Below are 13,946 nucleotides of genomic sequence, written 5' to 3'. Positions count from 1 at the left end.
AGCTTGGACCAGGGGAGGTGGGCATGGTGGAGATAGAGAAGATTGGATGGGGTTGAGAGAAATTTAGGAAATACAGTCTGCAGGATTGGGTAATGAGTTGGATATGAGGAGTGAGGGAGAGGGAGGTTTCTGGATGCCTGGTAAAACATGGGGTACAGTGTAAGAGAACCAGGATTCCTAAAGGGAAGATGGATGAGTGGGGACCTGTTGAGTGTAGGGTTTTTTTGAGATGTCTCAGGGATGACATTAAATGACAGGTGCACATATGGACCTGGGTGAAAGATTTATGTGTTATTTGCAAGTGGTAATTGATGCCACAGGTGTGAATGAAAGTATCCAGGGAAGAGGGTAGAGAGCAAGAAGGCCCAAGACTTCAAACTTTAATGGACCAGTAGTGGAGGAAGAATCTGAAGAGGACACCGAAGAGGAGAGGTCAGAAGGCAAGAGGAAACCCATAGGTGTTCCTGAATCAAAGGAGGAGAGTGGTAAGGAGGGATGGTGAGCCGTGGTGGTCTTACCCACCAGGGCAGGTAAGATGCAGTTAAAATGTAGACATGCATCCATAGGTACTCTTAGCAGAACTGTTTGGGTAATGCAGAGGGACGGGACTTCAGAGAGGAATAGGTCGAAGAACAATGGGAAGTAGGGAGATGAAGGTAGTATAGTACAGCAGCTATTTTGAGAAGGTGGGCTATAACAAAGGGTGAAGAGGGTGAAAGCTGGAGGGGAATGAGGGTTTTTCTCTTCTTCCTTTCTTCCTCCCCTCCTTTCTTTCCTCCTTTCTTTTCTCTTCCCATTACTTCTCTTCTCCTTTCCCCATCCTCTCTCTCTCTCTCTCTCTCTCTCTCTCTCTCTCTCTCTCTCTCATTCTCTCTCTCTCTCTCTCTCTCTCTCTCTCTCTCTCTCTCTCATTCTCTCTCTCTCTCTCTCTCTCTCTCTCTCTCTCTCTCTCTCTTTCTCTCTCCCTCTCCCTCTATCCCTCCCTCTATTTCTGATGATGGGAGGGAGCTTACTATACTGAGAGGCATACAAAGTACTCTGTTGAAAGGAAGGGATAAACAATGCAGTAGGATTCCTAAGAGGGCAGAGGCACATGGGTGGTACACACTGGAACAGGAGTGGGGAACGTGGGAAGGACACGTGTGGTATGTATAGTTTATCTGCTTGGTATTGTATCCAAAGGACTTTCTGTCTGGTGACTTATCTTCTTGGACAAGTAGGAAGCAAGGACTTCTGCTGAGAATTGGGGTGGGAGGGGTTTTGGAGGCATGAGGAAAATTGAGAAGGTTTAAAATAATTATGGAAAGTGGAAGGTGGAAAGAAGCTGACCAGGGATACTAAGAGGATTTCTGGGAAGAATTAAGACATTTAGTGGCTGGAGATCATGACTTTACAGGCAGTCATTTCACCCTGTTCTCGGGCTCTCCTACCACCACCACCACAGTGTTTGGCTGCTTGGGAAACTCAGCAGGGAAAGATGCAGGGAAACTGTGTGGCTGGTGTCATACAGGGCTGGGGTGATGCCAGATGTGGATCAAAGATGAGGGACTTAGTGTTCTAGCAATAATGTTATTGAATGATGGACTGTGGGAGAGAAGTCAAGACAGGACAGGATGGGTGAGCTTGAAGGAAGCGGAGGACCATGGATGGGTGAGAAGAAAGAGCAGTGGTGGTGGGAATAGTGGAAGCATAAAGTGGAGTGCAGAGAGCTCATCGAGAGTGGGACATTTGAGATAGCCTCTTGGGAAGTGGAACAATTATAAGTGATGAAAAATCCAGAGTAGGATGTGGGGTGGTGGCTGAAGCAGAGTAGGGGTGAAGTCACCAGAAAGATGGCACTCAGGGAACTGAGGAGCCAGGGTGCTGGCCGGGTCACCATCTATGTGGATGGTGATGTCGTCCAGGAGAATTGGGGAAGGCATGAGGTGGAGGAAGGCCATAAGCAAGAAGTCATGGTCTTTAACACATGACAGGGCAGGACCTGCGTGCAAGTCCAGGAATGACAGTGGCAAGTTAGTGGGAGCAGGGAGAAGGTCCAAGGCAAAAAGCGAGGGCCTAAATGGAGTAGGGTCTTCTCCCAATGTCCACGTCAGCCCTAGGAGGTGAGTGGGCCAGTATCCTTGCAACACAGGAGGAAATCAAGACCAAGGTGGATAAGTAACATGTCTTAATTTATAGCTGGTAAGTGGCAGAGTGGACACTTGCATCTCCCATGTTATATCCTGTATCCTGTGTTGTATGTGAGCCCAGCTGCTGAGGCGGTGGGTACCTGCCCCAGAACGTCACTTCCCTCTACCTTGAGGCCCTCTGCTGATGGACAGTAGGTCAGGAATCACAGGAGAGTGGCTTAAGAGTGATGTTGTCTCCTTGCCCACCAACAGCCCTCACGAGATTGGGACCTATCATGGCCAGTAAGGGTGAGTGACCACCCACCCTCTCTCTCCCTTCCCTCCCCAAACCTTAGAGCAGAAGGAGCAGGAACAGAGCCAGTGGGGAGATGGGGTCAGCCTGGAAGCTTTGTCAGAACACGGGTAAGACCATCATCATTTCTTGAGCACCTACAATGTGCTGTGAAGTACTTTGAAAATGAATGTGTTTTATTCTCTCAGCAGCCCTGCGACATGGGTACTCTCATCCCCACTGTTCAGAGGAGGAAGCTAAGGCTTCACAGAGCTTAGGGAAGGGTGAGCTGAGCACTCCACCTTGTGACTTCTGGCCCCTCTCTGTGGGTGTGGGTGTCAGAGATGATTGGCAGAGCCAATGGGATTCATGAGAGAGGGGTGCTGAGTGGAGGCTGAGCTGCAGGGAGTGCTGCCAACCCCACAGAGCTCTCTGTGGGAGAGAGGAAGCTTTTTGAGCCCCACACACAGTTGTACTTTAGACACCCAGCACAGTGCACAGGACTTTCACATATATTTTAGCCAGTACTCAGCATGCTTCTATGGCATAGGCAGGTCCAGGGGGTCCAGCTAGCAGGTCTAGGCCTCTTTGGGGACCCAGGCACCCTCCCCACCCCACAACTCTGTCTCCTGCCTCCTGCCAGTATGTGCAGTATCTCGACCATGCTGGCCTTGAGAGTAGCAGTGTGAAAGAAGTGTCAATTACCTCACCAAGAGAGACACATAACAATATGAGGCCACAGTCAAATTGTAGACAAGACTTGCCAGGAGCCAGAGGAGAGGCAAGGAAATCCACTTCTAAGAGGGTAACAGGGTCCAGAAATAACAATCTCTCGTTTCTCCTGACACTTCCTCTCAGAGGCTAGAAGCGACGCAACCGGTCCTCACTTTTTTCACAGGCTCCTCTCAGTCCACCTTCTCCACTCAGAACTATCTGTGCATCCTGAGGTGTGAGGAGTGGCCAGGAGAAAGAGTCCAGTTTTTGTTCTGTCCCTAGGAAGAGCTATCTAGCAGTCAGCACTGCCTAATAAGAGTGGATGCCCTGTGAGGTGGTAAGCTCAGACCCTGAGACAGTCAGCTCTGGTATTTTAGGATCCTGTGTATTCTGTCCTGCTACTCTACCATTTCCAGGGAGGGAGAATCCGGGACAGGAGGTGGAACTGTCATGAGTCTCTTCTCTCTGAACGTGGACCTTCCAGAGCCCTGGGCTGTGGGAGGGGAAGGACCCTTATCAGGTCATCTCCCAAGCCCAGTCAGCCCAGGGGTCTTGTTTTTCTCACAGAGGCTCCCCAAGATCCCTAGGCCCCCTGGCTGCGTCACTTTCAGGTCGGGGGAAGTGGAGCGGGCAGAGGCACAGGGAAGGGTTGCGTGGTACCTGCCCTTTCCCAGTGGGGCAGAACTAGGACGTGAGAACCAGTCAGGAGAGGCATAAATCCACTCTGGCCCTTGCATCTCTCTTCAGATCCCACGGCTGGGTGTGTAGAGTAGGGGCAGGAGGTTGGGGGGTGTGAGTCTCTAGACAAATGGTGCTCAGGGTTTCTCCAAAAATGGCCCCAAGTCCCATTTTGTTCCATGATGACCCCAAGAATATTCGGGTGTTGAGACCAATCTTGGAGTAGCCAGAAGTAGTCAAGTATGGGAGGAGAGAAGGCTGGTCGCAGGAAAAGCCTAATTTGTGCTGCTTTGGAACAGGCATGGATATACTCCTGGCCATCATTACTTTGGTGGAGAACGCTTTGCCATGGCCACTGCCCTGGGGAAGGTGGTAAAGAGGTGAAAATTGGACTTACTGAGGCTTAAGAGTTGGGGAGCCTCAATCTTTGGGCCAGTCCTGCTTCTGTTCATAAAAAGCAAATGGGGAAGCAGGAGACATAAACACAAAACAGGAGACATAAAACATGGATGTGTCTTTGCTTCACCTCCCACAGCATGCGTAGGGCTTCAGCTGGCTCCTCAGAGGAATTTTTCAATCAGATGGGGGCACTGAGCTCAGCAGAGATGAACAGATGGGGCCTTGAGAGGGAAAGAAAGACCCAGAATGGAATTTAATAAGCCGCTAGGGCTGCCTTGTGTGGGTGGACCCTCCAGAAGGAGTAATTACCCAGAAAGCTCTGGGGAAGCTCTGGGGCTGGGACCGGGAGAACTTGGAGTTGGGGGTGGGGGAGAACCAAGTGTTCTTAGCTGTTTGTTCTGGGGACTTGGAGAAACAGGAATTAAGCCACAGGGTTGGGGTGATCCCAACCTGAGGACTGCTCAAGGAGAAATTGAAAGCAGGTCACACAGGTCTTAGAGCTGCAGAGACCTGGGGCAGGAGAGGATTGGCAAGGGGCGGGGGGCTTTGTCAAACGATGTTCCTGAAATGAGACGCACCCAGCATAGTGGAGCCAGATGCCATATCCTGAGGCATAATAGCTAGACACATCATAAACTGCTTTTCCTTAAATGGCACCAGAGGTCTGTTTCATTATAAAAAAAAAACAAAGCTTAAACTGGAAGATACCTTTTCCAGAGGAGGGCATGACAGTGGAGCAGCTCAGAGATGTGCGTGTGTGTGTGTGTGTGTGTGTGTGGTGCTGGGGTGGGGAGGTGGGGAGGGATGGTGGTTCTGATAGGACGGTGACAGGGGTTTGTATGCTAAGATTGTCACCAGCAGGATAGCTGCAGCGGGGTAGAGCTGTTAGGGAAAGTGGTTGTATCCCAAGAACCCATTTCCCAGGAAACGGACCCTCTCTGCATTCCCTCTTTCTTCTTATTTTTTATCAGAAAAATAAATTGCTCTAGTTTTAAAAAATCAATAGAACTAAAGGCTTTAATGAAAACTAGCTGACACCAGTCCTGCCCCTGGTCCTGCCACACGGAGGCTACGCCTTTCAACTCTCTATATTTTGCTATTGTTGGTTGTCCATGTTCCTAATGATTACATGTATACTACCATTTCTTAATTTTTCTATTTTATACCTTATTTATTGATCTTCCTTTATGGCAGATGAAGAGTTCTCTCTCTTATACTCCGCCTCTCCGATTTTGGCAAAATCAAAAGTCAGTATTTGCATTACTATAATTATTGTTCACTGTGTATTATAATTACATTTCATTTTTTGTATTATTTTTGACTTTTCATTAAGTTCATCATTGCCCCCGACCCACTTTTACCATTCTTTGTTTTTCTGTGATCCTATGAATTCTGCCCAGATGCTCCAAACCCCCTCTCCACCTGGGTTTTTCTCCTGGGAGCTTTGTGCTCCTAGGTCTGCTACACACTGTTGTCTGCACACTGCATCTCTGCTGCTCTCCTCTGCGGCTCTGTGTCCAGCCTCTGGGGATTTCCTTTCTCAGTTTGCACCTTTGTTAAGCACATGCTCCAAAAACTTCCTGAGAAAGAGTGCGAGAGAAGTAAACATTTCCGGTCCTGGCATGTCTAAAAATGTTTCCATTCAACCCTTACTCTTAATAGTTTAGTTGTGAATAGAATTCAAGGTTGAAATTTATTTTCCCTCTGAAATTGGAAGCTGTTTTTCCAAATCTTCTGATATTAGCAAGTTTGGTTCTCAACTCCTCTATGGTTTTATCTCTACCACCTTTCGTCACCTTTTCCTTATCCCCAGCGTCCGACTTTTTCCGCTCCTGAGTCGGACACTCGGTGGACGCCCTCAGTCGGGAAATTCTTACCCTTCCATTCTGGGAAATCGTCCTGCATTAATTCTTTGGCCATTTATTCCCTTCCATTTTCTCTTTTCTCTCTTCAGGAACTCATATGAGTAGGATGTTGTTCTCTAAGTTTCTTATATTTTATCTCCTGATTTCTTTATGTTCTACCTTCTAGGAATTTCCTTAACTTTATGTTGCAACTCTTTTATTTCTTTAAAAAAAATTTTCCCCTAAATTTGTAGCATCCAATTTCTGATTCTTTGATTATTCCTATGTTTATTGCTTTATGAATGCAAAATGTTCTTTTATGTCCCCTGAGGATGTTAACTACAGACTAATTTTTTAAAATGGTATCTGTTTTCTTTGTGTTTATTTGCTTTGGTCTCCTCTTCCAAACTGGAGGCTTTCTTAAAAGTCCTGGGTTCCTTGGCTCTCCATGTATGGAGAGGGGCCTAGAAATTCATTATGCAGGTGCAGGGCTCTTGGATGGGGCTCTGAGCTGGCTTTTCTCTGGGGCACTACCGTACCTGAATGTTCGTCCTGCCACCCCCATTGTATGTTGAAATCCTAACTCCCAATGTGATGGTATTTAGAGGTGGGGCCTTTGGGAGGTGATTAAGTTGTGAGGGTAGAACCCTCGTGAATGAGATTAATGCCCTTGGAAAAGAGACCCCATAGAGCTTTTGCCTCCTTTCTGCATTGTGAGGGCACAATAAGAAGACAGCTGTCTATGAACCAGAAATTGGGCCCTCACCAAGCAGTGAATCTGGGACCCAGAACTGTGAGAAATAAATTTCTGCTGTTTATAAGGCCTCCAGTCTGTAGTATTTTGTTATAGCAGCTCAAACAGACTCACACAGGCACCCTCCAATGTCAGTATCTGAAGGTGTTTTCTCCGGGGCCTTCTCTCTCCTGTCCGGGGAGGCAATACCTTACCACCTACATTCTGGGAACAGAGACTGGGACAGGAGTGGGGACTCACCCAGACAGATTTTCACATAATCCTTCTCTTTTTCAACCAGTTTCTTCATCTCCATCCTACCTGTGCTTGTGTCCTCATGACTAGAGGTCTCCATTGTATCCTCAAGAGAGGAAGCTTCTAGCTTCTTCCCGGGGCGGCTAATGGAATAACCTGGCTGTGTTGGCTGGGGAGAGAGGACACAGGAAATCTAACTTCTCCATATACAGATTTCCAGCCAATCCCTTTGTTTTCAGCCTGTGATTTGTCCCAGACACCTCCAGATAATGAGCTTGGGTCCTGGGGCTGAGTCAGTTGTGTCTCCTCAGTGTCCCCTTTGCTGGCTTGGAGGTGCAGCTTCCTTCATTCTGCCACGCCCTCCATTTAATTTCATCTTCAAAATCTGGTGTCATTTCTCATCTGCTGCGGTCTCCTCTCCCTTCTCTTTGTCCTTGAGAGTTATACCTCTCTTGTTCCTTTGCTGTCTTTTAAGGGGTATAGGGAGTGAACACACATAAATGTGTCAAAAGTGGTACTTTTAAACATTTTGTGAATGTAATATGTTGAAAGGACAATTGTTAAGACTATATTGGACAGCTTTAGAGAAAACGTAGGCAAGCAAAATCCGAGAAGGTGATGAAAGTGGGGTCTGTTATGTCCTGGCTCTCTCCAAAACCAGAACCAACTCCCGCTTTCAGGCTCTCTGCTCTGAGCCAAACATGAGAATGTGTTGGGCTCTGATGCCTTAAAAGTGGAAGAAGGCACTGAGAGGGGGAAGGCACTCCTTGGCCTTGACATCCCTCACCTCGCTGTGACCAAGTCTGGACTTGGGGAAGCTGCTTCCAGAGACAGGAGACAGGCAGGGTCAAATTTTAGATGCCTGGTCCCTGGCAGGAGGTTTGAGGAGAGGGGGCCTGCTCTCGGGATTGCTGATTTCACCTGCATTGTCATTGAAGAAGTCTGGAGAGGGACAGGATAGAGTTACACTGGCTGCCAGACCGCCTTCCCAAGACAAGTCACTCAGGAAGAGGATTGGCCCTGCCCCACAGTGGCTTCAAGAAATGGAAAGACTGTAGTGTATAGGGAGATTGTGGTACGTAGAGTTAGAAAGTGAATCTGACTCTTGGCATTATAACTCTCCAGCTGTGTGACCTTGGGCACATCCCCTAACCTCTTTGAGCCTCAGTTTTCTCTCCTGAATAATGGGGATAACATTCTCACCTCATGCAGTTGTTGTGAGGATGAAATGGACTAGCCCTGTATTTAGCACATCACAGGGCCTCAAACATTTCTTGTTATTCTATTAAGAGTGGTACTGAAGCAGAAATCTCCCTGCTTTGTTCCCAGCCCTGCTCTCCATGGTCCTTTGCATAGGGGCGTGAGACCAGCTCCCTACTCTTGTGACAGACTTACCTAAAGGGGTGGAACCTGGAAAGAGACCCACCCCCCTCCCCTTTCCCTACAGAGGGATGCCCAGGCCTTCCTGGTTTCTCTCCCCTTGGGGACTGTCCAGAGACTCCAGGAAGGAGTGGATTTGAGTCCCCTAAGCAGCCCCACCTCGAGGTCTTTAGGCTGTGGTACCCTAGCTCTCTGAGTCCACCCAGAAAGTCTGGAGAGGGGAATGGGTGTCCCTGGGGCCACCAATGTTTTATAGCCCTTCACAGCCTCTAACCTGCCCTGCACCCTCCCTCCAATCCAGGGAGCAGGTTCAGAGTCAGGCTGGGAGCATCATGAAACCAAAGATCTCTTCCCAAGACCTGGGACCAAGAACTGCAAAGCCTGGAGTCCCATAGGTATCAGTTCTGGGACAAGGAACATGGGAAAGGCAGACCCAGCTCTCCTTCTGCTAACTGCGGGATCAGCTAGAACAGAGGTCCTAGAAGGCACTTGGGTTGCAGTGGGAGCTGATAAGGCCTGAAATGTAGTTAGAAGGGCCCATCCCATACACGGTCACACAGGCATATGTCTATGAACATGCAAGAAGTTTCTTATATTTACTTCTCTCACACACACCCTCTGACACGCCAATAGTCTGCTTCTTATACTACAGAACACATTTCACTTGCTTACCCCTGAAGCGACGCACACACACACACACACACCTTTACCTCCTTTCTGCCTAGACCTAAGGCTGTGAGGAAGGGCTAGAGGGGGTCACAAGGAATTTTATAAAATGAGGCTGGCTAAGAGAAGATTTCAGAGACTCATCAGCTTTTTCCTACCATACAGTCTTCATCAGGGGAAGATTGGCCCAAGAAGTAGGGGAATAACTCACTTAACGAAATGAGTATTGAGTTTATGATTCCTGTCCCTGAGGCACAGACACCGCAGGCCGTTTGGGGGGATGCGATGGCCTTCCGAGTAAGAACAGCACCCCAATACCGTGCCGTGTCAGGACACGAGCTCGCGCAGCGTCAGTAATTCGACAGGTCCTGGAGAATGGTTTCAGGGTAGAGATGGGCTGCGGCAGGCTGTCATGTTCTCATGGCAGCCTATCTTATTGCCATAGCAACAAGGTTCTGCCTCCATTCTATGGAGTCCTGGTTCCCATAATGAGTGGAACACTGTGGCGCTTCATGGCATAGTGGTGGGTCCCACAACCTTATGGGAAAAAACATTTCCATCTTAGACCAAGTCGGGGCATCTTGAGGCTGTCAAACGGGGCTGGGTTTTCTTGTGGGCAGAAGGGTGCATTTCTTGGAGTTTCCCTACCGACAAGCTCTACTCCGTCCTATCGCAATTCCAGCTCTCCAGATAGTGGGGGCTCCCACAAATGTTCCCACAAAGCAGACTGACATTTCCTGATGTCCACTATGGCTGACTCAGACGGAAACCCTGCCATCTGCGAGTGGCATGACAGCGCAGTGGAGGAACATGGCTCTGGTGTCAGAAGCCTGATTAGGCTTGCCTCTCATTGGCTGTGTGCCTTGAACGAGTTAGTTATCTTTCTGAACGTAGGGGTTCTCACCTGTGAAAATGGGGATAATACACGCCCAGCTCCCTGGTGGTTACAAAGATGCAGAGGAATGAGTGATACACGTAAAGTACTGGATCCATTGAGGGCTTCTGGGAGGTGGGGGAGGTGCACGGCTCAGCCCACTGCTGACACCCCTTATACACGGAACAGGGCTTCAGTGCCTTGGGGCTGAGACCCCCAGTGCAGGTCTGACTGTGGGGCTGGGGGGGCACTTAAGCCTTAGTGAAGAGAGGGCAGTGGTTGGCATCACCTTCCAGATCAAGCTGTCCAACTGGCTGGAAACTTCCCTGGGGAAAAGAGAAAGGTACTTAAACTGTCTGCCTTCCACTGGCCAAATCAGAGCTACTCAAAATGTGGGCTGTGGCCGATGCCCCTCTGCAAAACGTTTGTTACCCTTTTGCAGTGAGATAAGTCTAAGAAGGAAGAGGACTTTTGACAAATTTTGAGAAATTTTAATGGAAATTTGATATTGCTGAGACACTCAAGAAGCACCCAAATTTGCGCTTCTCTTTATTTTTAAAATTTTCAGTGTTTTAGTGATTGTGTGTGTGTGAAAAGTGTTGACCTGTCTCTGATTGGGGAAAAACCAACCTGGTACTTTCCCACCTCTAGTTTGAAAAGCACTGTCCTTGATAACACTAAAGCCATCTTAGAACCAGCTAAAGAACCCATTGGGGGCAGAAGGGGAAAAGCCTCATCAGCGCTGCTTTCAAAAATTAGCCACAAATCACACGCGGGTGAGTCGGTAGCATTTTCTTTTATGGCTTCAAGACGGAAACTGCAGGTCCCCTCCCACTGGCCCGCCCCCAGCCCCGCCCCGCGTGCCCGAAGCCCGCAGTCCCGGGTGCGGAGTCTCAAGTCCCTGGGCGCCGTCCCGGGGCGCCGCCCGTCGCCTGCCATAGCGTAGGCCGAAGGAGTTCCACTTGTAGGCGGTTAGGTCCTTCTCCCGCTGCATCAGCGCCGCGCCCCGCGGGGCGGGGATCAGGCGGCTGCCGGGCGCGCACAGGACTGGCCGCCCGGGCTCCGTGGCGCTCTTCAGGGGCGCACACCGCTGGCTCCGTTCCCAGGGAGGCGGGAGCGCCAGGGGCCCAAGCTTCTGGTCTAGGATAGAGCCAGGGGGAGAGGCTGAGTGAGGTCGGGCCAGGAGAGCCGCCTGGGAACATCTGCTCACCGCCCCATCCTATGCTTCCCTTGTGTTCCTTGACCTCCAGGAAGCTCAGAGCTCAATGCCAGCTGGGCACCACCACCAGCACCAGCTTCTGAGCTTGGTGATTAGGCCATTTCCTCCTCCCCTCCTTCAACATAGCTTTGCTTTCAAATGGTTTCCAGAATCATCTTCAATATCTTTTATATTAAATTATTTCCTTGTAGGAAGCAAACAGGATAGAGCTTGGAAATAAAGAAAACTAAGGTATCTTAGATGCTCTGCTTGGCTCACTGCCTGGCTCTGAATCAGGCTCCCCCACTGGACTATGAGGACCGTGGAGAGCCATGTTCATTCCTCCTCTTTTCTCTCAGAATGCTTGAAACAAGGCCTCACACGTAGTAGGGCCTCAATAAATGGTCGTTAACTCTGTAAAAGCTAATGAAACAAAAAGCTTGATTTCTTGTAGTTACAGAAATCAAGGAAGTGGAGCTAAGACCATTGTGTTCCCACAGCCCCCAGTAATCGTGGCCCCCCTAAAAAGTTATATGAGAACTCTGAGGAATGGGAAATTATCTGGGTCACTCTAACCTGGCTCAACTCCCGCACTCTGTGTATATATAATCTCTCTTCTTCATACTGAGGGTTAACAAGGCTAATTTGGAAGTCACTTCACATGCAAGACTCATTAAGTTCACTATAATTTCTGGCAGTAAAATAGTGCAACTAGCTCTGAGTACACAATGACCCCAGCCAACTGTGGCTAGAGATTAGTAGAAATGAGGTCTTACCTGTGAGTGGGTGTGTGCTGGGGGGCGGTTGGCTTTGAGCCCTGCTCCTCAATGCCCCGGCATACTTCGGAGAAGAGGAGTGTGGGCGTGGTGCAGTGTTAATGATAATCTTCCTAGGAGGCCCCTCCTGCCCTGCCTAGAGCCTGGGCCAGATGGGGAGGGACGACGGCTTCCTGCACTGTTATACCCACTATCCCAGCAGGATCACTGCTCAGGCTACTGTTTGTGGCCTCACCTAAAGTCTTTTGCCAAAAACAGCCAACAAGCTCAGTGACCCCAGGGTAGTAGTGAGGTTATTCTCATTCAGAAAGGATACCTGATCCCAGGAGAGAAGACACTCTTGGCAAAGGACACGGTCTGTGTTCTCTTTGTTCTGGGATATCTTACAGGTGCAGTGATATCACACGTGTAGATACGCTCCATGTCCCAAGTTTCATAGCTACATGAACTTCAGTCCAGAGAAGCTAAGCTATGGTTCTAGTTTGCCCAGGAAGCTGACCACCAGTGTTAAACCCATGACTCCTGCTTGGGGAGTTGCATCATTCTAACTTGTGCCACTCAGAGACACTCTCAGGGAGCTCCCCCCATGGCGGCTGCAGCATTTGATTGACTTTGGGGAGGTATCTTTACATCTTTGCGCCTCAATTTCTCCAGCTCATCAGTACCATAGTGAACTCATAAGGTTGACAGGAGCTGTTCTTTTGTTAGGTTCTTTTTTTTTTTCCCAAACTGCCCATAAAGGGACCGAGGTCACTGATGAAAGAAAATTGCATAGTGAATTTCTTCCGAACAGATCTGCACAGAGAGGTGATTAGCATGGAGCAGAGAATACAGTGTGCAAAAACCATGAAGGAGCTTGGTGGTTAAGAAACACCTGAGCATAGGTGAGCCTGCTGACGCCCAAAGCAATGGTAAGCCATCCCTAACTTGCAAGATTAATGGGGCCCCTAAATGAGCTGCACGTGCCGGTCTTGGGTTTCCATTAAATATGTTGTTTAACTCACATGAATAGACTAACCATAATCTGAAAAATGTGGTAAACCTCATTTTGCAACAACTCACTTGCTCCCTCCCACTCTTTTTCCCAGACAACACATACCTGTGGATCTAGGATTCTCCATGGTCGCCACCTTTTCTAATGTCTCCCTGAAGGAGATGGCACAGAGAAAAAGCATCAGCTGCCAAGAAACCATTAGATTCATCCTGGTGAGAAGGCACAGGTCCTGGAAGTGCCCTGAGGCCCAAACAGAGAGAGGGAGGAGGGATTAGGTCAGGCACGGTCTGGGCTGGGTGCCGGGGCAGATAGAGTCCAGTGTGAAGGAAGGGATATCTCGCGCCCTTGGAGGCCCCTGGTGGAGGGATGAGTCTGAGCAGAGGCATCATGGAAATGGGACTGAGACCCCTTGCACAGACAGTACAGTCAAAGCTGAACTTGAACTCTTGCTACGTGAGGATCATGGAGGAGGGATGCTTTCTGGAGGAGGTGAGGCCAGTAAAGTTAGGAAGGAAGGAAGGATCCCTGCTTCCTGGGGAAGCAGAAGGTGGAAGGGGCAGGACTGCTCACCTTGGCAAGTGGCCAGAACTGCTTGAGAGGATTGTTGAAGAAATGAAGGGCGAGATATGATGTGTAGGAATGAGCAAGGAGGGGTGAAGTGAAGTGGGACAAAGAGTTCCACTGCAGGAAGGACGTTGAGCCTGGTCACTTTCCTCCATGCTGGACTCTGCATAAATCCACGACTTGCTCTGCTCCACTCTCCCTATTAGAATGTGCCTTCTGGAACCTGGCCCAGTTCCTTCCCACCGCAATAGAAACTTAATTCTTTTCCTTTTTCATGAAAAAAGGAAGAAAGGCAGTCATCTTGCTCTTTCTCATAGCCTTTCACAGCCTGAAGATGTCATTAGATTGTCTTATCGCCTGTACTTCAGGGAACAGAAAAACCTTTCCATGATTTGTCAGGTCAGTTGTCCCCCTTTGTTCTCTGTGGACTCTGAGTGGACATGAACTGAATTGACCTTACAATTTTGGCTG

The 13,946-nt window shown here is 49.0% G+C and overlaps 1 protein-coding gene across 1 annotated transcript; it reads right to left on the bottom strand.

The window, feature by feature from the left end:
* Positions 1-10,748: 10,748 nt before the first annotated feature.
* Positions 10,749-13,119, bottom strand: KISS1 (KiSS-1 metastasis suppressor). Its single transcript, XM_033093431.1, has 2 exons — positions 13,017-13,119; positions 10,749-11,083 (listed from the first exon to the last, which is right to left on the bottom strand). The coding sequence occupies exons 1-2, from the start codon at positions 13,117-13,119 to the stop codon at positions 10,749-10,751; spliced, it is 438 nt and encodes a 145-aa protein (XP_032949322.1).
* Positions 13,120-13,946: the final 827 nt, after the last annotated feature.

The sequence above is a fragment of the Rhinolophus ferrumequinum genome, chromosome 22, assembly GCF_004115265.2.
Source record: "Rhinolophus ferrumequinum isolate MPI-CBG mRhiFer1 chromosome 22, mRhiFer1_v1.p, whole genome shotgun sequence".
NCBI classification, from domain to species: Eukaryota; Metazoa; Chordata; class Mammalia; order Chiroptera; family Rhinolophidae; genus Rhinolophus; species Rhinolophus ferrumequinum.
This window is presented reverse-complemented; position numbering and strand designations above follow the sequence as displayed.

Excerpts from the sequence above, each read along its gene's own strand:
- KISS1 (XM_033093431.1), bottom strand. The coding sequence starts at position 13,119 with ATGAATCTAATGGTTTCTTGGCAGCTGATGCTTTTTCTCTGTGCCATC. Across the intron at positions 11,084-13,016 it reads GGAGAATCCTAGATCCACAG|ACCAGAAGCTTGGGCCCCTG; the intron begins GTATGTGTTGTC and ends GCTCTATCCTAG.